Here is a 25,838-nt window from a genome sequence, read left to right as displayed (position 1 = left end):
GACGTGCATACACCTCTTTTATCTAACTTCTAAATTATAGAAGTTCTAAATTAAATATAAAATTTAGCCTATCCATTATCAAAGAAAAGAGAAACTGTTATGACCCTTCAAGATTGATTTAACTACGTATTAATGTAAATGAGCCCATTGTAACCTAACAATACTAAAACTTATTTAAAATTTGAGTATTTAACCACTCTAAATTTCCTTTTTGTGTGTGAAAAGAATGATTTTTTTTTACTACTGATAGACAAGAAAAAAGTTTTCTTTTTCGTGCGTGGTTGTTACCTTGTGTTGTTACTGTACGCCTTTGAGCTGGGATTGACTCGTAACTGACCCTCTAATGGTTTTCAAACACATTTAATTGTAAAGGAGGAGATTGTGCATTTTTCCTCCACTGGCAATTGCTGAATTCAAACTGCATACCTTTAGGATTGCCACACAGTTTCTTACCACTAGGCCACCAATTTTCTAGATTTATCAAAATAGAGTTTTTTTTCAGGAGGTATTTTTTAAATTTTATATTTAGAATACCATTTGTATTTTGCTTTCTGATTTTAGCAGACAGTGTCTGTTTTTCTTTTCATATTTTATTGTAGTCTGGGTGAAAGATACAGAGCAAATTTGCTTCCCATTCAACAACTTATACATATTTATTTCATGACATAATTATAACCCCTTCCGTGTAGCAATATTCTACCCACTTCCTCCGTGGGTTCCCTGTGTCCGTTGGTCTTTCCAGCCTGCTTTTCCTACCATCAGAGCTTTGCTTTATACATATATATATGTGTGTGTGTGTGTGTGTCTGTATTTCTTGTTTATGTTTTTTAAAACTTTATTGTGATTTTAATGCAGGTTTACAGATAAGTTGAATTTTCATTCGTTCGTTGTTGCACATTTTCCTCCTTCCCTCCCCACCCACCCAACAATGCATCCTTTGTCCCAGATTGTCATATGTATAATGCCTAACTGTGCATTCCTTTCAGACAGTTCGCCCCCTCGTCTGTTCTACTACAGTGATCATTATCTGTCCACTCTTCACATTCTCTGCCAATCTCACCCTGTCTGTCTTATTTGATAGCAGTGGTGCTTTACAGTATTTGTCCTTTTGTGACTGAGATATTTCACTCAGCATAATGTTCTCCAAGCTTCCCCTTGTTATATAATGCTTTTTGAGTTCCTTGATTTTCAACGCTGCCTAATAATCCATTGTGTGAATATACTGTAGTTTTTCTATCCATTCATTTGTTTTGGGGACACTTGAGTTGTTTCCATCTCTTTGCTTTGCTTTTGTGAATAATGTACCAGTAAACACGGGTGTGCATATATCTATTTGAATCGTGGCTCTGATATGGTATGTTTATTTGTACCTTTTTGAGAAAGTGCCAGATGGCCTTCCATAGTGGCTGTACCATTTTACACTCCCACCAGCAGTGAATAACAGTGTCAATTTCTCCACAACCTCACCAGCTTTTGGGTTTGTTGTCTTGTTGAACTTTCTATTCTTGCTGGACATCTGAGCTTTTTGGGGAATTGCTACCCTTTGAGTCTCACACAATTGATTTTTCTGATGAGCGGTTTCTCAGGAGGGGGAGAGCAGTGCATGGCTGAAGGTGGATCCCTGGGGTAGTTTCAGTTGTAGTTTGCAAGGATCATCATCGTATAGGTCCTTTATGCCTTTATCAGACCCATAAATATGAACTTTTTCTGATTTTTCATCTTGTCTTGCATTTTTCTTCTGCTCTGTCCAGGATTGTCTATTTTGATCCCAAGCAAAGTGGTCAGGACTATTTTTAAGTCCCCCTTTACACAATGGGAGAGGTCATTTTCTAGACTGTGTCACAAAATTATTTCCTTAGGAAGAACATTTTTCCATGAGTTGATGGCAATCAAGAACGCACCACGTCCAAGCCATTGAGCTTCTACACACCACTGCTCAGAAGACCCCAGGTTCCCATTTGGGGACCACCCTTCTCTTCAGGGTGCTGGAATTTTGTGGAGTTGGCAGTTTTTGTCATCTGCTACTAAAGCCCCAAAAATTACAGCTCAGCACTTTTAAAGGTCCCGAGTCCCCAGACTGGTTTTGATTTATAGGACTGACAAGGTCAGCTCTTCAATAGCTGTAACCCAGAGTCTTATATTAAGAAAGAGATTGGATTTATCTCATAATTCCAGATACGCTCCGATCCTCTGTGGGCCTGAAATCAACCAAGGTTGGGGAGCTCTGCTCCGCGCACTAGGGGTAATTTACTGTGTTGTGAATTAGGTGACCTCTTGTCATATTGGGAAAATGAAGTCCTGTGTCACTCTTTCTTTTGCTCCTTGCTTCTTTATCATCTTTGGCTTTTCTCAGATACTATCAATGATTTAAAAGAGCCCACAGGTAGGTCAGTGCAAACCTGCTCTAGGCCAGAAATGCATTTACACTTCATCTAATTCTGTCACTATTCATGAGAATTAGGAAGAGCTCTGATATTCAATATCAAGCTGAAAGTTGCAGGTGATTTTTATAGTCAGAAAAAATAAGGTGAAATGAAGCACAAAAGAAACTTTGAAATCTTATCAAGAAACAGAAACATAAATAAAACAATCTCTGGACCAGGTTCAGGAAATATATTTATGGAAAAAATGACTTACAATATATTCATTTGTTATCCGTTTGCTTAAGCTGGTATTCCATCAATGTGAATGGAAACAATATCTAAGATTAGTTTTGGGTTTTGTTTCAATAACTCCTAGAATTAGTTCAAATTAACACTCCACAACCAAGGGCTAGTTTTATAGCTAGTTCCTTGCTCATAAAAATCCTATAAAGCAAATTAAAAGCAGCAGGCCAAGTTGTATGCCTAACATTTATATGCAGAAATAAATAACCAAAAGTTTATGAGACTGCTGTGTATGAAGAAAGAGCTGGTCCGTTCTTCAGTGCTCAGCGCCTGTGGTTACTCCCGCATGACAGCTAGAGCGTCAGACACGTGCTGTAGATGAATCGTCACAACATCTGCAGGCTCCATTCCCTTCTCTCGCTCCTTCATTGTTCCTGTCAACTGACCGCATTCTGTGATGTCTTGAAGACATTGAACTCTTCCAGTTGCAAGAACTGAAAGTCCAAGTCATCCCATGGTAAATAGCTGATTCCTCTCACCAGGACATCCGAGGGACAGTGTTGTTTTCAGACCTGGATGAAACTCGAGGCTCACAGGCATTGTAAGTCTGTGTCTTCGCTCTGTGTCTCTGTTCCTCTTGGGTGCTTTGCCTTTGTGCTAGCTTCTATGAGACACTCCTCCTCTGTAAGCTGGGCTGGATGACTGGCCACATCTGCAGAGTCCCACCTTACACGCTTAGCAAGCCCAGATTTACACAGTTGCTTCTTCAAATAAGTCTGGGCTCTAGTGGCACCAGAACAAGCCTGCTGCCTTCAGATCAATTCTAAGTCTTGACTTGCAGAGTCATAGATAGCAGAGCTGCTCCGTGGGCTTTCTTGGCCGTACTCTCACGGAAGCGGAGCTGCGGGCCTTTCTGCCATGGTAGCCTTGGGCAGGTTTGAACCACAGTCAGCAGGGGACTAAGGTCTTCAGAACTGCAATTCTTAATGACCCTGTGACCAACATGTCAAAAGCATGCCTACCTCATGCTATCACCTCTGTCTCCGGCATGCTCAAGTCCGTTGTTCCAGTCACATGTCAGTCCATCCTATTGAGGGCCATCCTCTCCTACACTGACCTGCTGCCCCTTCAGCATATTTGTTGTTGTTTTTTGTTAAGTGCTGTAGAGTAGTAGACAACTCATAGCCACCCTATGAACGAAAGACCTGAACACTTGTATAACTTTGGTCATTTCTCCATATGCATAGAGTTTCTGGAGGCAAGCCATTTCAAAGTGAATACCACTTCTGCTTCCAAGCTTATTTTAATCAGGAAGCTCCACCAAACACTGTCCACCATGGGTGACCATTATCCCATTTGACACATCAGTGTCACAGTGTTTAGCTCACAGTAACCATGAGTTACCTCTGTACAGCAAATGGACAGACCAGTGTGATAGCACTTAGATGAATGTTTGACTAAAAACAATTAAAACCAGGCCTGAGTGCCACAGATTAAAATCACCCACCTTTGGCTTGGTAACATCACTTTTTCTCCACTAGGCCAAAAGAACTCTCCCATTATTGTTGTTGTTGTTAAGTGCTGTCGAGTCATAGACGACTCATAGTGACCCTATGAACAAAAGACCTGAACACTTGTATAGCCTATTAGCGAGTCAGTATTCCATCCTAATCTTCATCAGAACCAGCAAACAAGCCTCTGTAGAATCTGGCTGCTGCAGACGACTTCAAAACTGGATTCCAGCCCCATACTGCTGACCAAATGTGTTTTTTAAATAGGAGGCCGAATAACATCATCTCACACCCATTAGTGAGTCAGCATTCCACCCTAATCCTCACCAGAACCAGCAAACAAGTCTCTGTAGAATTTGGCTGCTGCAGACAACTTCAAACAGGATCTACGTATGTGAAAAACAACTCCACAGTGCCCCTGCCACTGTTCCCTTATACAAGTGTATGCGTTCTGGCATAGAATGCATGATGTTAGTGCAAGATATGAAACCAGCTAAAGGCCTTCTGCTTTCTTATGATCTTCTTGAGAACAGAAACTAACTTCCACACTCCCATGTTCCCAATATCTATCCTAAAGCCTAGTAAATAGGCTTTTAGTAAATCTCTGGATGAATTGTTGTTGCTGTTTTGTTTTGTTTTTTACCCCCTCTGTAGGACTCTTGATGTCATTCTAATGCTTCATTAAAATGTTACAGAATTTTCCTAACGGGAAGAACTCTGGTCTCATTGTCTCAATCCTAGCAACATCCTAACAACATCCTTAACAGATGTTCAAAGAGTGGGTTTGAGGATGCACCGCTTGCCTTGATAGAATTTGTGTCAAAGGTGCCTACATGGTGCATTTTATGTGCCAAACCCTATTCAAATCCCAAAACTATGTATCCACACAACCCACTGAGACGTGGCTACTTCCACTCTTCCAGGATCTCAAATAAGGGGAAATGACACCCTAACAGCACACGGCTCTTACGTCCTAAGAGCATAATTGCAGCCAAAATGATTTTGTTCCAAAGTCTGTGTTGCTTGGGTAAGAAAGTAGCTGAGTTTCTAAGGACAATAGTTCCTTCTAATATGATCCTATCTCAACATTTGGATTATACCTAGGAAGATGAAACCATCACCGCAATCTGATCTGATTTGAAGAAGGTTTATTGAAAGGTTTATGATTCAGACCCACTCAGAAGCTCTGTGGGACAGAGTCCTAGCACCCTGGTCCTACAAACATCATGGCCTATAAATTTCACAGACATCACAGCTGGAAAGGCTCCTCTGTCACATGGACTCCGTAGGAGCCAGAATCACCTACCACAGGGGTTCCCTCCTCAAAGGCACCTCTTCTACACGTGTCACTGGCCTTATCAACTGTCTGAAATTCTCACTCTCGAGCTTTACCTCTTTTTTAATGATATTTTTGCAAACATTAGTATGAAGATTAAAACACAAAGGCAGTGTCAAGCACCGAAATAAATCTTCAAAATGAATATGAAAAGTCATAGTTAAATCACCTTGTTGCATCACGAAGCCTGTAGGGAATTGGGTAGGTCACTTGGAGGGGAAGAGGTAAAGAACCTTGTGCTGAGCCTGTCAAGAGTGATCTGGGTCCCACAGCTGGAGCAGCAGCACCATGGAGGGAGTCTTTGATGCAAATGACGTGCAAAGGAGGACACAGTGGGAAAAGCGCCAGGAATGGGATGACCTTGGAGGCTCCTCTGTAGAGCACATCACAGTTGACTAGTTTTCATCTATCTTACTTCACTATCAAAGGTAGTGGCGGGGCCTGACTGCCACCAGAAGTTTAAAAACAGAAAAAAATCATTGCCATCAAACTGATCCCAACTTATGCCCACCTTATGTGGGACAGAGACCTGTGCTCCTTTTCAGTTTTGGGTTGTATTTTGGTTTTACTTTTATTATTCTTTTTTTCCCATAATGGTGGGATTAGTTTGGTTCATTACTGTATTTTTTCTTACTTTTAATATTGTTGCTGAGAATATTCATAGCAGAACATACACTATTTCCACAGTTTATCTATTTTCCTGTCGAGTGGTTTTGATTGCATCCTTTTAGTTTTTTAGCATCTCCTCCCTCATTTCCTGTGTTCTTTATTCCCAATTAATTCACTTAGGTCCTCGGAGGTCATATCTAATCTTTCCAGTTGTCAGTTTGATTTCCTGTAAATAGTTCTTAAAAGAGCATAATACTCAGAGCAGACATTGTTCACTGGTTAAGCTGCTCTCTGATTTTTAAGGTTCCAGGCATAGTTTTAAAGATTATCTCTGGGTTATCCATGAAACGAGGAAGTTCAGAGTGCAGTAGAAATGTGAAGCCTATTCTACGTTTTCTTCCTTTTGATCAGAATTCTATAGAATCTTTGATGAAAATATTCCATAATGGTATCCAGGTACTGTCCGGTTCTTCATATCTCCTGGCAAAGAGGCTGACATTCCACACTTCCTCCTATTCCTAGATTTCCTTCCTCCATTGCTCAGGTGAATAAAAATGAATTTTGTGCCTTGAATGGATGCTGGCAATATTTTGATACCCCAAAGATAGAATCAATACTCTTGGTACCAGCAGCCAGGAAATTAGAAGACAAATTGCATTGGGGAAGTCTGCTATTAGAGACCTCTCCAAAGTACTGAAGAGCAACAATGTCAGTCTGGAGACTAAGGTGCACCTGATACAGGTTATGGTCTTTACAATTACTTGTTATGCATCAGAGATATGGACAGTGACTAGGGATGATAGAAGGAGAGTTGTTGCCTTTGAGCTGTGGTGCTAGAGAAGAGTATTGAATGTACCATGGACTGCTAAGAGAACAAACAAGTTTGTTCTGGAGAAGGTGAAACCAGGCTGCTCCTTGGAGGCAAGGATTCTAAAGCTCCATCTGACATTCTTTGGACATGTTGCAAGGAGGGATCAGTCCTTGGAGAGGGACGTCATGCTTGGAAGGGTGGAGGGACAGCGCAGGAGAGGAAGACCCTTGATGAGATGGACTGATGTAGTCACTGGGGTAATGAGGATAGGCATGCCGGAGACAATAAGATTGGCACAGGACAGAGTCAGGTTTAGGGCTGTTGTACATAGGGTCGCTATGAGTTGCAGGTGACTTGATGGCACAAAACAACAAGATACTTATGAACTAGGAATGGAATGGAACGGAACGGAACGGAACGGAACGGAACGGATGGAACGGAATGGAAATAGAATAGAACCACTAACCATGAATTGGAATGCCCCATGACCTTAAACCTCCCAACCAAAGACCCAAATCCCAGGAGGTTTTATGTGGTGTCTAAGCTACTTTGGCAGCTGCTCTATTTCTGTTGACTTTGTCTTTATTGTAAATATGCCTACCCAACAACATTTACAAATGAACTGTTTATTTGATGTAAGGAGTTAAGCTGCCAACCAGAAGGCAGTGGATTGGAATTCACCATTTGCTCTGAGGGGGAAAGACAGGCATTCACCGCCTGTGCTTTTACTGTCTCTATAAACCCACTAGAGGGTCAGCTGTGAGTCAGTTCCCGTTTGACAGTATGTAACAACAGTCTTTTTACACATACATGTGCAGCCTGTTAACAGCATTTAAAAATAATCAGCTGTGTAGCGCTACCCCTAGTCACTGTGAACAAAGTCAGTACTTCCTAAGCAATAACCCCTTCCTGCTAACCTTTAATAAACCTTAGTGTCTCCACATTTGCCTGTTGTTTTATTTTTTAGAAGTGAAGTAATGTATACTTCACTCAGTTTAATGTCCTCAACCTCCATCCACATTATAGCAGGATTTCATTTCTCCTCGTGGAGAGATACTGCATTGTGTGGATGGACCCCGTTTTCTTTATGTTTTCATCTGTTGATTGGTTGTTGATGGCTGATGTTATTAACCCACTCATTTTGGTTATTGTGGATGGTGCTGCCGTCAACACTGAACACATGTGCACGTCTCTGCTTTCAAGGCATTTGGGTCTTCATCTACAAGAAGACTTGCTGGGTCACGTGGAAACTTTATTTTTGGGTTTATGAGGAACCACCACAATATTTTCCATGACGCTTGTGTATCGTTTGCATTCCCACCAGCAAAGGGTAAGGGCTGCATTTTCCCCAACATCTCTGCTGGCGTTTGTTATTTCCTGTTTTGTTTTTCTCAGCCGTCCTGGAAGTGGAATGATGCCCTGCTGTGGTTTGCCTCTCTCTGGTGCTTGATGATACTGGACATCTTTTCGTGTGTTCAGAAGGTTTTCTATGCTCACGCCTTAGAAGTACACCACTCGTTCTTTCTTCCAAGGTGCTTCTAGGTGTACTTTAAGCTCCTTCAATCCCTTGGTTATCTGCTGAGCACAATGGTCAAAGAAATTCAGTAGTTTTTAAGATGGTTAATATTTCTCTCCAGGGGACATAGGAGGCAGTCTGGGGAGAGTCTTGGCTGGGGAAGAGTACTAGAGTTAAGTGGGAAAGAGCAGAGGCTCTGCCAAATATCCTCCCAAGAACAGAGAAGCAACTGGTAGTGTGTCAACAAGCTATAACCCCACCAAGCAAGGTTGAAAAGTCCCGTCAGAACTTAAATCATTTCTCAAGATTAAAATGTTGGGGTCAAGGAGCAGAGCCCAGTCATGTAGTGACAGATGTTTTCCTTGTTTTGCTACTTCACATCTCTTGGTATTATATCGGGGAATACAGATGTGGCTTCCAGTTTGGGGAGTCTTATGCATAGTGTTGTAAATTGTCTAAATTATTGATAGACTTAAGGCTTTGACATGGATCCCCGATGGTGCTGTGGTTAAGTGCTCAGCTCCTAGCCAAAGGGTGGCATTCCACACACACCCCCAAAGCCGTGCAGGAAAGGCCTGGTGACCTGCACCATAAAGATCACGGCTTGTGGGGACATTCTGTCTGGTCACATAGCATCATTGTGACTGAAAACAGACTCCGACGCACTTAACAGCATGCTCTGTGTCAGCTCACCCAGGAAGTGTTTACTGTGCCAGCCCTGAGCTCCAGTGTAGGGAGAACCGTCTCCACTTCCAAATCAGAAATGCCACCTTATTTGGTGAGTTGTAATCTAGCGACACTTCATAATTTCTGCTGGATTATTTTATAAATAGGATGTGATTAACTCCCTTAAAGCTATTTTTGTTAGCTGGTATCAAAGATTTGGAAGTTTGTAATTCCCACTCAGGTAACGGTGATTCTGTCTCCATTCTGTTTGTTGGTACATCTACTTTTGGCAAATGTGGAGTCCGATGCTCTTTACCGAGCAACTGTTACCTGTCAGTCCGAGGCATGAGTGAGCAGAGGGCAGTGTAGTCTGTATCTTGTGTACTGACTTGCAATGACAGTTAATTTTTATATTGACTTCAGACTGTCAGAAATGGTAAAGTACAGAGAGAAGGCTGATTTAGTTATTATCTTAAAAGAAGTATATTAAGAGGATGTGGTCCAATAGTTCTCAGTACAAATGACTAAAGAAGAGGACACAGAGTTTTAAAGGAAAGAAAGGTGTTGGTGGTGGTGTTGTTACTGTGTGATGTTGAATGAATTCTGACTCCCTGAAGCTCTCTAGGACAGAACAGCACCACCACATAGGGTCTCCCAGGCGGCCAGCCTGGTGCGGTGACCTCCACCTCTGTGTCTTGTTGATTGGCTAGGAAGAAGGCGTGCACAGCCTACCCTTCCATCAGCAGCTCAGCTCTTAACCACTGTACCACCAAGGCTCCTTAAAGAAAACAAACAAAAGCAGTCCCACTGCTGCAGAATTAATTCTCGTGACCCTGTGGCCAGAGAAGAACTTCCCCAGGGGCTCCCAAGGTGGTCATCCTTACAGACACTGACTGACACATCTCTCTCTCCCCTGGAGCAGCTGGTCGATTTGAACCTCCGACCTTTTGTTTAACAGAGAACCCTTAACCACTGGGTCACCATGGTTCCTTAACAAGACACCAGCTCAATGCTAGGAAACGTGCTTGGATCTCATAAGCCCTGTTCTTACCCTCATCACAGTGGATTGATCATTGGCTCATGCCATTCATAGGTAAGGACGCCAAAACTTACAAAGTCTGGAGTTACATTTCCTCCAGGTACAGAACTGAAACCGACAGAACTGGAATTTGACCCCACATCCTACAGCTCTTTGCTGAAGAATGGGTTTCCAGAGCTTTCGTCCTTGCACGTCTTAGTCCAGAAGTTCTGCTGAAGTCTTTTGATCATAGAAGTGTTTCACAGCCTCCACTGGTGGGTGGAACCAACCAGATCATCTGTATGGAGGTGAGAATTCCACCCCCAGTCACCTCGGCCTCCCCTTGATGCTCGGAACTCGGCATGGTTCTTCAGAAAGACGGTAGTTTCTCCATCCCCTAAAGCCTTGACGAAAAATACCGTTCACATTTGTGGTCCAGTGTTTTTAAAAGGAAATCTATGCTTTTCAAATGCATTCAAAGATGTTCATGACTTTCTGTGCTGCGCGTTGTTCCCGTGCGTCATTGAGTCAATCCCAAATCATTCCCGTTGCCTTCAGGTCACTCCAAGCTGATGGTGATGCTATGTGACGAAGCAGGCCTGCCCTGTAGGTCCCCAGGACTCTCAGTCACCAGCTAAGTGTTTTACCGTTGTACCACCAAGTCTCCTGCCTTGACTAGATCCCTTGTTCATACCTGACACAACTTCTGTTCCAGCAGGCGCTTTGGTGACGTGGTCCTGACGAAGGTGTGCTATTAACTCAAAGCCAGCAGCTCTTCGGTGGTTCTGGTGCCCCAGCTGCTCTGTGGGAGAAAGATGAGCAATTTCTTCACATGGCATTTACCACCTTTGAAACACACACACACACACACACACACACACACGCGCGCACACCCACCACCACCACCACCACCAAGGCTTGGCTAGGAGGCACTCCGGCTTGATGGCTAGGAGTGCCATGAAAGCCAGTGTTTGTAGTGAGTGATTGGGCCACACTGAATGACCATTTTTATCTCAAGATCTTGACCTACTTGGCCAGTCCCCGGACATGCCCACCACATGCTCTGCATCCAGGTGGTTCTGCTGCAAAATACACTTGCTTCCTTACCTCAGAGAAGGGAAGGATCCCTGGCAGTTAGTGACAATGAGAGGTCTGCTTACCAGGAAATGCGCCCGATCAACTGAGACCCTTGTAAACGAGGGACCTTCAGGGGGATCCGGGCTGAAAACATCCCAGATCTAGTTCCAAGAGCTGATCCTCCTCAGCATTCTTTTAAGTCACTGACCACTAAAGGGTTTAGTACACCAGAGAGACCCCCGGAATGGGGGGTGGCGTGTGCACAGTCTCAGCACTCCCCCGGAACACTTCACATTATCAGACTTACTTACCCATTTGCCTTCTTGAGATAAGAGAAAGAACACAGAGCCTCGATTAATCAGGGATCATTAGATTTGGTAGGATGTTTCCTGTTGTTCTTTACGCTGTAAAAAGTGTACCTGACTTTCTGTATGCTATACCCACTTCTGTAATAAAAGAGAGGACGAGACAGTCCACCTTGCTGTTTGCCTGATGGAGCTCTGAGTCCTTCGTCTTCCATATCTCTCGGGAGTCCCTGCCTTCGGCCACCTGTGATCACAGAATACCTGAAACTTCAGAGAAGCTAATTAACTAGCATGAAAACATGCACAAATACAAGTCTGGATTGCGTTTGGAGTGAAGACGTAGAATGAGAAGTCACTGTAAAAAATATGAGTCCGGAGAGAGAGATATCTCGAGGAGAAGGCGCGCCTGCGGGAGACCAGATTACGGGAGACGGGGTGCAGGTCAGTCCCCGGGAGTTTGTCCCACACCCGGCGGAGGACCTACAGCGTGTCAGCACAGCTGTGCCGCTGGCCCTCGTGGGCTGGTGTTCTGGAAATTGCCTCTCCTTCTCAGTGCTAGGCAGACTCAAGCTACTCAAACCTCTCACTTGTACTAGGAACTCCATTGAAATCAGGTGCTTTAGTGACACAGAGGTTACACACTCAGTTGCCAGGTGAGTTTGAACCCTCTGTGGTTGCTGGTTCTCCTCTGCCCTACAGGTCACTGTGGGTTGGAAATGACTGGACAGCATAGGACATCTGCCAGGGGCATCGCAGATACTGTGCAGGCACAGACAGTGTCCACGAGGGACACGACAGCAGCTCCGGAGGCCCTGTGGCACTTTGTCACTGTTGTGGACCGTTGGAACCAGCTCCTAGCTGACCTCTGGCAGGTTTTCAGAGACTGTCAATCACAGTGGAGGAGATTTCCCATCTTCCTCCTGCAGATTCAAACCACCTATCTTTGGATTGGTGTCCCAACTCCTTTACCTCTAGGCCACCAGAGATGCGTGAGGATGAGAGGGCAGGAAGCGCTCTTGAAAGAGTGCGGTGATTAAGGGGGTAGAAGCCTGGCCCGTTAGGCATTGTCTGTCCCAGAAGGGACTTGGAGTGTGGGGGGAGTTAAAGGAAACTCTCCAAACTTGAGGATTGACCGGATACTGTTTATGTCTCTAAAAGCTCATGTGGCAAATAGCTGAAGAGTGGATTTGGGAGACAAGAGTTCACCGTCAGGGGGAGGGGCAGGAGAAGTGGGCGTGTGTTATCTATTAGACGCTGAGCCAGCTCTTACCTTGAAATCCTAGGGGCTCTGAGGAGCCCTGTGTGTTACTCACCTTGGGACCTTCTCATTCTCCTCTGCTGCTGTCCTGTTAAAAGCAAGATTTCCTGAAGTCCTTCCTGTCCTCGCTTCCCTGTCAGCTGAAGTGTCCCCTCCCTGCCCCCATTCCCACCCCGTGTGCAAGCCCAGAAATGCATGATCCATCTTTGCTATTCTGCAAGGCACACCAGGTTGTGGAATATTTTAATTTTTTAAGTTCAGTTCTTGCATCTCATTAAAAACGATATTGGCTGACATATTTCAGAACATACATATGCTTAGTAACGCTTCATTTAATTTGAGCCTCTTAGCAAGAAAAACTACTTTCCATGAAAATGCCAAAAGTGGCCAACCAAGGCATGTTTCTCCGTGTCCCTCGTTAGCTGGTTTGCAATTATCTATCTATGCTAATCGTCCATGTGCATAACATGGCTGGAGCCACCAAAGAGGCGGAACTAAGGAACACCTGTGTTCCAGGTTGAGCTGCTCATCTCAAGTTTGCAGGTTTGAGTCAGCCAACCACCCCAAGGGAGAGTGATGGACAACTCCTCCCATTAAGATTTACAGCTTTGGGATTCACTGGAGGGTCTCCATGAGGGAGACCCAACTCGACAGTGGCCTTTTATTGGTTAATGTTTCTAACAGCTGCTGCATCTGACAAGCGCTTTTTAACAAGAGTTATTTCAAACACTTAGCAAGTGACATATCTTAATTATACTTGTATTGATGTTGACAAACACTGTTAATAAAGATTGAAACAAACAAAACTTTACTGCTATCAAGTCCCTGACTCCTAATGGCCCTCTCCCAGGATTCCAGGCCTATGAATCCTTGTGGGAGGCTGGTGTCCATCTTTATCTGTTGAGTCACTGGTGGGTTCAATCTGCAGATCTTTCCATTGGCAGCCTGATACCTCCCGTCCCACGCTAACAGGGCATCTTTAAATAAAGATGAAACTGTTAAATGATCCAAACGTCCATGACATGCGGTCTGAAAGAAGACAAATAATTCCCAGTAAGTCATGTGAAATAGACTTACCACTGTTGGTATATTTGTTTTGATTTCAGAATTCTCATTTCTGAAGATGGAAGCCTCAGAATCCTCAACGTAACCAAGGCAGATGCCGGGAGTTACACCTGCATAGCCAGCAACCATTTCGGAACTGCCAGTAGTACTGGGAACTTGGTGGTGAAAGGTAGGAAGAGCTAACTGGAAGAATTCGCCTAACCGTATACGTGCCAATATTCCTACCAGTGCTTCCCAGACAAGTGGCACCGTTCATATCAATCTGTGCAGATATCACTGGGTTGCTAAATTAATTCATCACGGCAAACATGATATGATTAATAATTCTTGGCCAACTGTGGGTAATGAATATGATTGAAAGGCTATCTTATTTCCGAATCATCTAATACAATTTTGAGAATTACAGCCATTCTACCTATTGTAGTATTGTAACTAATGTTATCTTCGCTCCTTTAATTAAATTTCCTTCAAGTCTCTAGAGATTTTAAATTCATGTCTAGCAACAATGTGCTAACAAATTAAAAACCCCAGACTCAAATACTATTTTTAGCAAACATTGTTTAAATAGTGACATTGCTGATTTTTCAGAACTGCTCCACTTACTCAGAGATATGCCTCTCTGGATTATTACCCTAACAAAGGGTCACCTCTGTCACTTGGTTTAGCCATCCAGCCAACCTTGTACGTTTTGAGGAAATCAAATTTTCACATCCCTTAGCCTGGGTGCTTTATGGCTTATGACAGAATGTCCTTTATATCCTCAGCATAGCACATAATAGGAGAATGTTCCAGTGTCAGGTGATGAGATTGGCTGAAGTGTTTCGTAAGAGTGGTTAAGGAAAAGCTCTTCATTTGCATGGCTCTTGCTTTGTGCCTTGCTGGGCCTTAGGTGTTTTGAGTCAAAGTCACCTTGGAGACAGCTTCATTGAGGAAGCCAAGCCTCAGGTGACCTTTCTCAAAGTCTCTTTTCTCAAGGTCTGCAGGAGCAAAAGCAGGACTTGAACACAGGAATCTCAGTTCTTTGTTCTACTTGTACTACCATGGTGGTGTCCTGATAAAGCGGGAAGGGTAGCAGTTCCAGCCCACCAGTTGCTCCAGGGAGAGCCGGGGCCTGGGAAGCCCTGGGCCGTGCTCCCTGTGGGATGAGGTCTCTGTCACAGCCAGTCCAGCGGCAGTGGGTTTGGAGATGTGCTTCTAGTTGGTTCTTTCCTCCTTGTGAGGAATTTTTCTTTTCAGTCATCTTCTCTATGTCTGGATAATAGATACAGATGAGTCATAATGTGATCTTCCCTTTTCCATTTGCAGCATCTGCAGTGAAAATAAGGTGACCTAAAGCAGGTAGAAACATCCACAGAAAATGTGTGTCTGTGTCGTGTGATTCAGTTGGAAGAAAGATAAAATTCACCTAATTACCTAGCGCAGGCTCATTGTCAGCTTGCAGAGCGGATGTGGTCTGGGAAGCTTTCTGTCGTGAACACCTCAGGCAGGCAAAGGTCAGCGGTGGGTGTGTGTCTGGCCTGCCTCCGGCCCCTGCACAGAACTTTGAGTCTCCGGAGTGTCTCACTGGAGAGTGGGTTCGACAGGCTCTTTGCTCACTCTCCCCACGGGCAAATGAGAAAGAGGACAGATAAAGTTTGTACACAAAAGGCCAGGTAGAGCCCTTTGTTAAGGTACTAGGTGTTTCCACTATAAAGGACCTTAATGGTCAGCCTGGACCAAGAGGAACCCCAGGGCTTCAGAGCTGGTCAGCAACAGAGCTGGACCAATCCTCCTTCACTGATTATTTGTTAGCCATGCGGAGAATTCTAGGGAGGAATCTAGGAAGTGATTAAGGGACCAGGGTCCAGAGTAAGAGAGAGTTTAGTGTAAATCACATTTCTCCCACTGGCTAGCTCTGTGACCCTGAATACGATAATTAAACTCTATGGGAATAATTGAAATGCCAACCTTACAGAGCTGTATTAATCACCAAATGAGTTAACACATGATAAGAGCTTATTAGCATCATGCCTGGTACCTTGAAACTATTAGCAGGTGTTGTGTTGTTGTTTTTATTGTAGCTCGATTGTTGTTATTAGTTTTTGTGAAGCCGTTTCTGGCTCCTGTTGGCCCCACATGCAGAGTAGAATGACTCCATTTTCAAGGTTTTCCAATGTTGATCTCCAGGTCTCACCTGTGTGACACTCGTGGGTTAATGCTTCATCCTTTAGGCCAGAAAGCAACTGCTTAGCCATCCCTGCTACCTAGCTATTCCTGTACAGACCAGCATCACTTAGCATCCATGATCTATTTTGTGAAATAGGCCACACTGTGATTGGACATGTGTCAACAGCACATTATACACTATACAAAGACAGACATCATCTTCATGGTTCCATTGCTAAGTCTGTGTTTAAGTTGAATTTGTATATAAGTCAACACTGTTAAGTACACATTAGATACGTCTAATGCCCGTTAATCAACTGTTGGTATCTGATAAATCTTAGTATCTGGGAGTGTACCTTTCTGGGTATTAAAAAAAAAAGAAACACGAAGATACACTGAAACATCTTGGGCAAAATAATGCACTAATGATGATGCCTTGAAAGTTGTAAAGTAGTGTCTGTATGTGAAGATGAGTCTCTGTATGTGTGCACAGTTTTTAATATAATAGGCCTTATGGGGTTTGGAGTCATGGACTAACTTGGGGTGAAATGTTGCCCAAAGGTATCCTAGATCTCAGTGAAGTGAACATTTCCAAAGTTTTCACCCCAAGCCGTGGGAATGGTTAACAAAGAGAACAGAGCCTGCAGTACAGAAGATCCCAGAAGATTGTAAACACCTCAGTGTGCAAAGCTTAGCCCAGGGCCTTCTGTCTTCAGATAGTTGACTTTAGACCCCTTTGCTTTTATGAAAGATGTTGGCTTTTTTTTTTTTTAATGCTAACACAAAGTCAAAGAGGATTTGCACTTTGACAGAAAAGGTAAAGTGACGCAACTAAGTAAGCTCTGTTTGCAGTGCACAGGGAAAGAGGCAGTGTACACCCCACTACGTAAGTGATAGTACAGAGCGCTTCCCCAGGAGCTGTGCCCAGGGCTCAGCGTCAGTGCCCCATAGCTGTGAACACTGCTGGTGAGCACTCTATATTTATCCCATCCTAGATTTTATGTTATTTGGCATTGGCTTACTGGGTTCATTTGGTAAACTAGGATCACTCAAAATCTTTTCCCATTAAATTATGATGGAAGCTCTGGTGGTGAATAGTGTGTTGGGGTAAACTTCACTGGTTTGAATCTATCAGTCACACCACAGGATTAAGATGGGCAGCCTCTGCGCATAAAGATTTACAGCCTCAGATAACCCCACGGAGGATGAAGGCTGTGAGTAGAAATTGACTTGACAGTGGTCGGCTTGGGTTTTAAATTAATGATAAATGCTTCTCACCTTGGCACTCATTTCGACTTGTAAAACTTTTCCTAAGAACGCTCTGCTTTCAGACAGCTAGGAAACCTGCATGAGCTATTCTGTGCCCTTCTAAGTTTTTTCACATGTGCACACAAACCATGTTTTATCTTTCCTAATCGTTCTTTCTCTAAGTCTTAGATGAGAGCTTGGTTTATGAAATAGTTGGTGGAAAATCTTCTCTTTCTCATTAGTGTTCATATCCCACTTGTCCCACCAGCCCCAGGACGAAAGCATTCGCAGCCAGCGATGCTGGTCTCAGCCCCTCACCTTGTAGGAAAAATCACAGTACGTTACACGGATGTTGTTTTTGTTAGGTACCATTGAGCCAGCTGTGACTGTCAGCACCCTCGTGGACAGGAGATCCATCCTGCACTATCCTCACTGTGTGAGCTGCTCAAGCCCACTGCTAGGGTGTCTGTGTCACTCTGTCTCTTTGAGGGGCTTCCTCTTTCCCCGATCGTCCACCTTTTGCAGTACGGTGTCTTTTTCTGAGGATTAGCAGTATCTTCTGAAGGTTAGCAGTACATGCGACAGAATCTCACCATTCTTGCCTCTAAGGAGTGTGTGGTTACATTTTTTCCAAGACCTATTTGTTTGTTCTTCCAGCAGTCGATGGCACACCCAGTACTGTTTACCAACACCACGATTCCTAGGTGTTGCGTCTTCTGTTACCCTTCTTCATTGTTCAACTTTCAGATCCATGACTTAGTTCAGAGCAGCGATGAGAGATGCACGTCATCTCTTGGCTGTGCTTTCTTCTTTGCTTTCTGGGAACAGTGGGTCCCATGCATCGTGTATCGTGGATGGGTGCTGCCGAGTCAGCTCCAGTTCATGGCCAGTCCACGTGGCAGAGCTGAGCAGACCCATAGCTTTCTAACAGAGGGCTGCGAACACCCAAATGCATAAACCATGTGCAAGCAGCCCCTACTTTGCACTCATTCCCTTCACACCACTCTGCTTTGACTCAAGGCTGCGCCCGTACCTGTTTGCCCACCAAATGGGATGTGAAGTGAATTTTGCTCTTATGATAAATGGTGAAAAGCAGAGTTAGCGCTCAGCATTTGTTATTTATTCAAGTTTTAATTTCGCAAATACAAAGTGGCCATCGGGAGTGGTCCTGAGGAACCTGGCCAGGAGCTCTGAGGAGGAAAAGTGTGGCGGTCTGCTCGTATTCAGATTGCAACCAGGAAAACGACCAGGTAACACTGGGGCCCTGGGGCCGCCAGGAGTCAGAATGCACCTGAGGGCAGCTAACAACACAGCTGCTGCTGCTCCTGTGTGAGGCCACTAGCTCAACCGGCAGCACCGGCAAAGAAAAGCTCCGGTTCCTAAAGAAGGTCACATAAGTAGCCGCAGTGAGGAAAGTCGGGGTGGGGAGAGAAGATGCATTTGAGCTGAGATGTTGGAGAGGAGTGCTGCCTGTCTCGGACTGCCAGAAAACAAACATGTCCTGAGAAAATGCATCCAGAGTGTCCCTGAAAGACGAAGATGGTAAAGCTTCGTCTCACAGACGCGGAGCATGTTGTTTAGGAGAGGCTCACTGAGGAGGACATCACGCTTGGAAAGGTGGAGGGTCACCAAGAGAGGACCCAGTGACGGCAGCAGTGGGCTCGAGGGCATCAGAGGTTGCAGAGATGGCACAGGACAGGACAGACAGCTGTTGTTCATCGGATCGCTGTGAGTTGCGCTCAACTTGACAGCAACAAACAGCAGCCACAAGCACGAACACAGGTTAGGACGTCAACTTAACTTTGTTGGGGACACAGTTGAATCATAAGAAATGAAGGGAAAAGGAAGGATAGGGCCAGAGAAGCCTGAAGACCTGTGAGAAGAGGAAGGCAGAGACGTGTGGTGGCGAAGGGATGGGCCTGAACTCACTCCCTGCAAGGCGGGTTCTCTCGCCGACCTAAGAGTGACACCCCAAAGCTTTTTCTTCCCGGAGGCCTTCTGGGTCTTGTTTTATTCTTCCAGAAGAGGTGAAAAAAGAAGGAACCATGAGCTTTATCTGGTCAATATTTGCACAGAATCGGCAATGTTACTTAACGACTTTGGGTAAGTTTGGAAGGGATCGGGTAACATTGCCTCCTGATGCTTGGTTCTGAACTTCTGATGTGAATGGGAAGGGCACACGCACAGAGGGTCATCATGTCACCACATCTCTGAAAAGGACATTAACATAAATAGGTAAATACCCTCCGGAATCCTGCCTCATAAAGCCACAAAGGGCGAGAAGATACCTCTAACCTCCATATGAACTGCGTCAGGACTGAGTCCTGCTTCAGAACGCCAGAGCCCCCAGTTCAAACGTGAGCATGAAGCTGGAAACGCCACTGAGCTCTGTATTTTAATTTAATTTGAACATCTACAAAGAGACTAATTTATCAGAGGTGGTGTTCTCTCACCTTAAAATGTACTTATATTCATTTTGATCTCTTCATATGTCTGCGATTAGAACACTGTGAAGGTCAGACATCAGAACTATCTTTTCTAACCTTTTTACAAAAATCCCATCATTAACAATGCTTTTAAAGTCCAGTTCACTGCTTGCTCCTGTCCCCATGCTGAGGTGAGGGGCTGCTGAGGACAAGGTCAAGGGCAAGGTGAGCAGGTGGAGAAGGGGAGGCTGGGAATGAGCCAGCACCCTGGCTACAAGCCTTCATAAAGTGGATAAACACTCCGATTACCCATGAGCAGGCGTCTAACCCTCAGAATTCTGACAAGAGCCCAGGGGCTAGTGATTATCATCCCATCATCTCAATTTCTAAATTCTCCTGATTTTTGTTCTCAAGTTAGTTAGTTCTGGTACATCTGGGGGTTAGTATGCTCTTTAACTTTAAACAAGAAGCACTCTGAAGTGAGACCCAAACTCCAAAGAGAAAGCGTCATGGTTGACCTTTAGACAGAAATGAGCGTTGATGATTGTCGACATTGTTAAGGACTCTGCGGAGGGCAGCTCATTGACATAGAATATTGCACTTCCTAATTCATTTCTGTCTCTGTGGTGGGTTGGAGGGGTGTGGTTCATAACACAATGTCTTTGCTGTACAGATTCCAGGTGACAGATACACTAACGTTGTGGCTTATGGATGAGCCCTGGGGGGTGCTTGTCGTGGAGGGAGTTCAGCGAGCTAATGCTGGTAACTGGGACCCCCACTCCTATAGATCACCCCCAGGACTCAGAATAAAATGCAGGGTTTGAGCTAGGGATGCTGTTCCGTAGTTACGGGCTGAACTGCAGCCACCGTGTCCTGGAGTCACTCAGGGCTGATGGGTTCAGGTTATACTTTGAAGAGTGTTGTCCTCAGCCAGTGAACATCATACCCAGCAAGTGAAAGTTCTTGAAAATGTTTAGTAGAATTTCTGCTACTCTGGATATTTCCTATAGTTTAAAAAGTCTAAATCTCAGGGGATGAGGCTTGGAAAAGCTTAAATAAATAGCTCAGTTGTATGCATAGTACAGTTAACTGCTGGTCTAGTGGCAAGAAGCTGCGCTACAATTCCAAAAGCACGCAGTTCGAGGCCACCAGCTGCTCTGCAGGAGCAGGATGGACAATCTCCTCCTGTGTGAGCATCCACCAGAGATCAGCTGTGGGTCAGTTCCAGCTCGACGGTACACAACAACAACGAAGTTAACTGGGGCAATGGGGGTAGGTGTGTCGGAGTCAGTGAGACTGGCTCAGACAGGGCAGGCTTCAGAGCTATCGTACAGAAGGTCGCTATGAGTTGCAGGTGACTCAGTGGCACTTAAAAACAACAACAATACAGTTTGAAAGGTGACCTTGAATGGTACAAACCCTTAACAAGTTCAGCTGTTGACCTCAAAGCTGAAAGTTCACGTTTACCCCGAGAAGCCACAGAAGAAATCTGTTGAACCCATGGGTGGAAAATAGACCAAATTTCATACTTGAATAGAAGCTGAAAAGCCAGAAGAGATGCAGTGTGATCACAGATTTGAAGAGAAATGGAGAACTTGATGGCACGTGGAACCGTAGTAGCAGCTTAAATGCTAAGCATTAGAGAAGCCATTTGATGTTACGTCGGAGAAGTCATTTTGCTCTGACAGCTGTGTTAAGAAATGCACGCTTCAATAGTGTTGGCAATGTTACGTGTTACTAGCATTCCTGTTCCCTAGCACGTGCTGACCCAGCTTGGGCACTACTCCCTGACTAATCCTGTGCCTGGCCTGGGGCCTGGATCCCCATGAGAAGTCAGAAACAGTAACGCTTCCTGAATGTAAAGAAATCTCAACCACCAACCTCAGGGCACTTCGTGTCACTCGCACGCCCAGTCTCTGTATATAAGCCCAATCTTTGCTTCCCCTCGGGCTTGGAATGGTTTGGGTAAGCTGCTGTTCTTGACCCGCGCGTAATAAGAGGTTTGTTAATCTCCAGTACTGGCTGAGTGTTTAAATCGCGCATTTTCTGCCATAACAGAATGGTCAATGTGTGCACTTCTCCAGCTCTGAGGGGGCCTCACGCAGTGCTTGGACAAGGCTTAGGGCAGTTGGGTTTGGATGTCCGAGAGCACAGGACCGAGGCTGTGAAGGGCGGCAGCTGCTTCCCGAAGCTGCTGTGTTTCTTCCACCTTTACTGCCTCGCCTGTGTGCTCCCTCCTCCCCAGCCTCCACTCAGGTGGGCTTTTCCCTTGGGGTTTTCTCCTTAAGGCCACTGGCTGTTTCCAAGGGCTGTCATAGCAGAATACAGAATGCAGGTAGCTTTAGAGCACGGAGATGCCTTTAGCCCCAGTTCTGGAGGCTGAATGGCCAGCTCAGCGTCTCGGCGGTGTCTGCTCCTCTGGTGGCCTCACTCCCAGTGTCTGGTGGTCACTGCCATCCTGCTGTTTGGCCGCTGGGAGGCACATCTGACTTCTTGGTCATGCAGTGCCTCTCCTGGGACCCTCTGCCTTGTGTCTGTATCTTCTTGTTTGCAAAACCAAAGAACGGAATCCACCTGTCACATTGGTTCTGACAGCAGAACCCGCAGGACGGACTCGAGCTGCCCCACAGCATTCCCTGATGAATCACTACCTCACCTGTCTGACCAGAGGTGGATACTGAGCTCAAAGCAGCAACTTTGTGGGGCACTTCACCTACAGCAGCAACAGGCCCTTTCTTCCTCCAGCCTCACATTTTAAGTCTTCATGCAGAAGACATTACTAGTTTCAGAACCCACCCTGCCCGTACATGACCCACTTAAAAAGAAGCCGGTCTCCAAGACCACATCCACAGGGACCAAATCCAAAAGCCGCCCCACTGCCAGCAGGCCCCCTCCGTCTCCTAGTGGCCCATGGACCCGAGGCTGGAGGGAACATGATTTCATCTGCCACAGTGATCCTGTGTACACATTTCACCCTGATTTCATCAGGGTTCAAAAGTAGTTCTTTAAAAAAAAAAAAGTAGTTCTTTCTGTTCCTGTTTATTGTATTTTTAAAAATGCACACAAAATAAGTTTTATAGTAAGAAGAAAATAAAATTTGTACTTTAAAATCACTTTGATAGAAAAGAGGTTCTCAACAGGGTTAGTTAGTAGCATCTAACTACTGCTTCGTTAGTACCCTACTAACCTATTCCTTCTTCTTGTTGTTGTTATGTGCCATCCAGTCACCTGCAACTCATAGCGTCCCTGTGTACAACTACGATCACTTCTGTGCCCAGTGAGATGTGACTTGGTCATCTCATTCTCAGCCGTGCAGCATGGTTGCTCCTGTGATTTCCTGAAATTCTCTCTCTTCACTTTGACGCACAGTCTGCTTGTTTATGCTTAGAAGAAAGCAGGTCCTCCATCGCATGCAAACGGCAGCCCGAGGAGAGCTGCCCGTCCCGCATCTGGCACCCGTTATTCCCGTCTCTCACTCAGTCACGTCACTCAGTCAGAACCAGTTCTTAGCTGACCCTCCAGTGGGTTTTCAGAGACTGTAAATCACAGAGGAGGAGACTGGCCACCTGCCTTTGGGTTGGCAGCACAGCTTCTAACCCCCTGTGCCACTAGACCTTAAAATAAACTAGTTCTGTTTTAGCTCCAGTCCGGTGAGAAGGTGCCAGCCTTCGAGCCATGACAGATACGGTAATGGAACTATCTTCAGCAAAATGAGTGTGCAAAGCCGCCCACACCGGCTACGTAAAATTATTCAAGGCTTTCTCCAGCTCTGACTGGGCATCAATGAGAAATCGGTAACCAGCAATGACATCTGGCCGCCAACCCAGAGCAGAGACTGTGAACACGATGCTCTTAGAACAGAATACATTTCAGCCTAATTAGATGTCTTCCACTGGAACCAACTATTTTGAGGTGGTGATTATGGGTCTTTCTAATAAGATTAACACACACTCTGACCCAAGGCATCTGTGGCAGGAGGGAAGAGTTTGTTGGGAGAGGTGCGAGATGCTAATTCTGATAGGGCCTTCAGGAAAAGGCTGACTGCCAGAACTGATCAACACCAGATCCTGTTAGATGTTGCAAGGTTTAGCAAACTGGAGCCAGGAATCTTTGTGAAATTCCTAAAGAAATGTTGGGTAAATTGTCTCTCTGGTTCTTCCTGTGTTCATAGATTGTAACAGAACCAGAAAAACTTTTTGCCAAGACATAAAGCCAAGGTCTTGATGAAGCAGGGCATAATTCTCTCTCCTGACATTCTTGGTGGCTACTAATGCCGGCACACATTAATCACCGAGGAAGTGTTCCCCTTCTGTCCCGTTCTTGCCGAATGAGGCTTTCTCTGGCCTTTGTCCTTCTAGACTCTTGGGGGATTCAGATCGCGTTCCACGGCACCCTCTGTAGCTCCCTCTACCCATGACTTCTCCATCCTTGCTCTACTGGAAGAGCCAAAGTCCTCAATGATTCTGTGTCTTTACAGGAACCCTGGCTTTTCACAGAAAAGACTCTGGCTGGAGGCCAGCTTCATATTCTTGCCTTTGGTGTAAAAGGCATCCTGTGGACAGAATGCTTGTGAAGAAAGTGCCAGCCTCACTAGTAATCAGAGGAATGCATATTTAAGCACCCAGAGGGCACTGTTGTCCAAGCTTGGCAGAGGAGAAGCAGCTCACAGTGCCGCTCGCTGGGGAGATGTGAGGAGCGTGGCACTGCACAACCACGGCAGAAGGAAGGTGGACACGGACACTGACAGCAAGTCATCACCAAGTGTAAGCTCAGTGGCTCAGGAATTCCATGCCTAGTATTTACCGTATGTAGAATGAACACATGCTCAAAGGGAGACCTGCAAAGATGTTCAGTGCATTATTGTCCTAATGACCAAAAAAGTAAACAAGCAAAGAAGAAGATAATACGTACAGTATTGTTTCATGTAATACATGTTTTATATTTTCTTATAAATTTGACAATAAAAATGTCACAAATTGTTAAATTGGATCTACAGTCAACACTCATGGTAGCAGTGGTCAAGAAATCAAAATATAAATTGCTGTCAAGGATCTTTGTCAGTTTGAAGACTAAAGTATGTCTGACTCAAGCCATAGTATTTTTAGTTGCCTCCTGTACACTTGAGCGTTTAATAATGAATAAGGTAGACCAAACAAGAGTTGATGCCTTTGAATTATGGTGCTGAGAGATAAAACAACATTGCTCTCTGAAAGTGAGGGGGACTTTAAAGTGCATGTTGCAAAATCGAGGCTACAGTCTTCAATACATTGCATGTCAACATCAGGCAAAACAAAATTCCTGGGTCAATAAGCAGCATGACAGATGGAGAGAAGACTGAAGTTGTCAATGATTTTATCTTACTTGGAGCTACCACAGTCAATACCCTTGGTACCAGCAGTCAAGAAATCAAAAAGTAAGTTGCACTGGGAAAATCTACTGTCTAGGACCTTTCCTAAGTACTGAAAAGCAATGATGTCAGTTTCAAGATTAACATGCGACGGTGAATAATGCTGCTGTGAATATTGGTGTACAAATCTCAGATTGTACCTCAGTTCACATATTCTCAGGGTATATTCCAAGGAGTGAAATAGCTGGGTCATATGGAATTTCTATGTTCAGCTTTTTGAGGAAGTGCCAAACTGCCTTCCAGAATGGTTGTACCACTTTACAATCACAACTACAATATATAAGAGTTCCTTTCTCACCACATCCTCTCCAACATCTATTACTTGCTGCCCTGTTACTGGAGTGAGATGGTACCTCATTGTGGTTTTGATTTGCAACTCTCTTATTGCCAATGATTTGGAGCATTTCTTCATGTGTCTCTTTGCCATTTGAATATTTTCATCTGTGAAAATTCTTTTTTCCCATGTCTTTTGCCCATTTTGTAACTGGGTTATCCATCTTTGTCTTGTGGAGGCCCAGGAGTATTCTGTAAATTTTTGTTATAAGACTCTTGTCTGAGATGGTATTACCAAATGTTTGTTCCCAGTCTGTAGGAAACAGCCCAAATGTTCAACCACAAATGAATGGATTGAGAAGTTATGGTACATTCACACAATGGGATACTATGCAGCACGCAGGAGCAAAACTTTGTAAATTATTACCTAACTTGGGAGGGACTGGAGAGCATTATACTGAGTGAACGCAGTCCCACAAATAGAAGTATTGTATAAAGCCATTATTGTAGAATGAGTATAAGGATCCAAGAGGGGTGGGAGAGGCTGGAAGCAGAGGGGTG

At 44.7% G+C, this 25,838-nt stretch overlaps 1 protein-coding gene across 1 annotated transcript in view; it reads left to right on the top strand.

Annotated features, from left to right (window-relative positions):
- The window catches only part of CNTN4 (contactin 4), a 515,944-nt gene that overhangs the window by 423,859 nt on the left and 66,247 nt on the right, over positions 1–25,838 (top strand). The window contains exon 11 of the mRNA XM_006897086.1: positions 13,820–13,947. Coding sequence (XP_006897148.1) covers positions 13,820–13,947 — 128 coding nt within the window. The remainder of the gene's footprint in view (positions 1–13,819; positions 13,948–25,838) is intronic.

This window comes from Elephantulus edwardii, unplaced genomic scaffold (genome assembly GCF_000299155.1).
Source record: "Elephantulus edwardii isolate Elephantulus edwardi_28Jun2011 unplaced genomic scaffold, EleEdw1.0 scaffold00200, whole genome shotgun sequence".
Classification (NCBI taxonomy): Eukaryota; Metazoa; Chordata; class Mammalia; order Macroscelidea; family Macroscelididae; genus Elephantulus; species Elephantulus edwardii.
The sequence above is the reverse complement of the archived record's forward strand: the minus strand, read 5'-3'. Positions and strand labels throughout refer to the sequence as shown.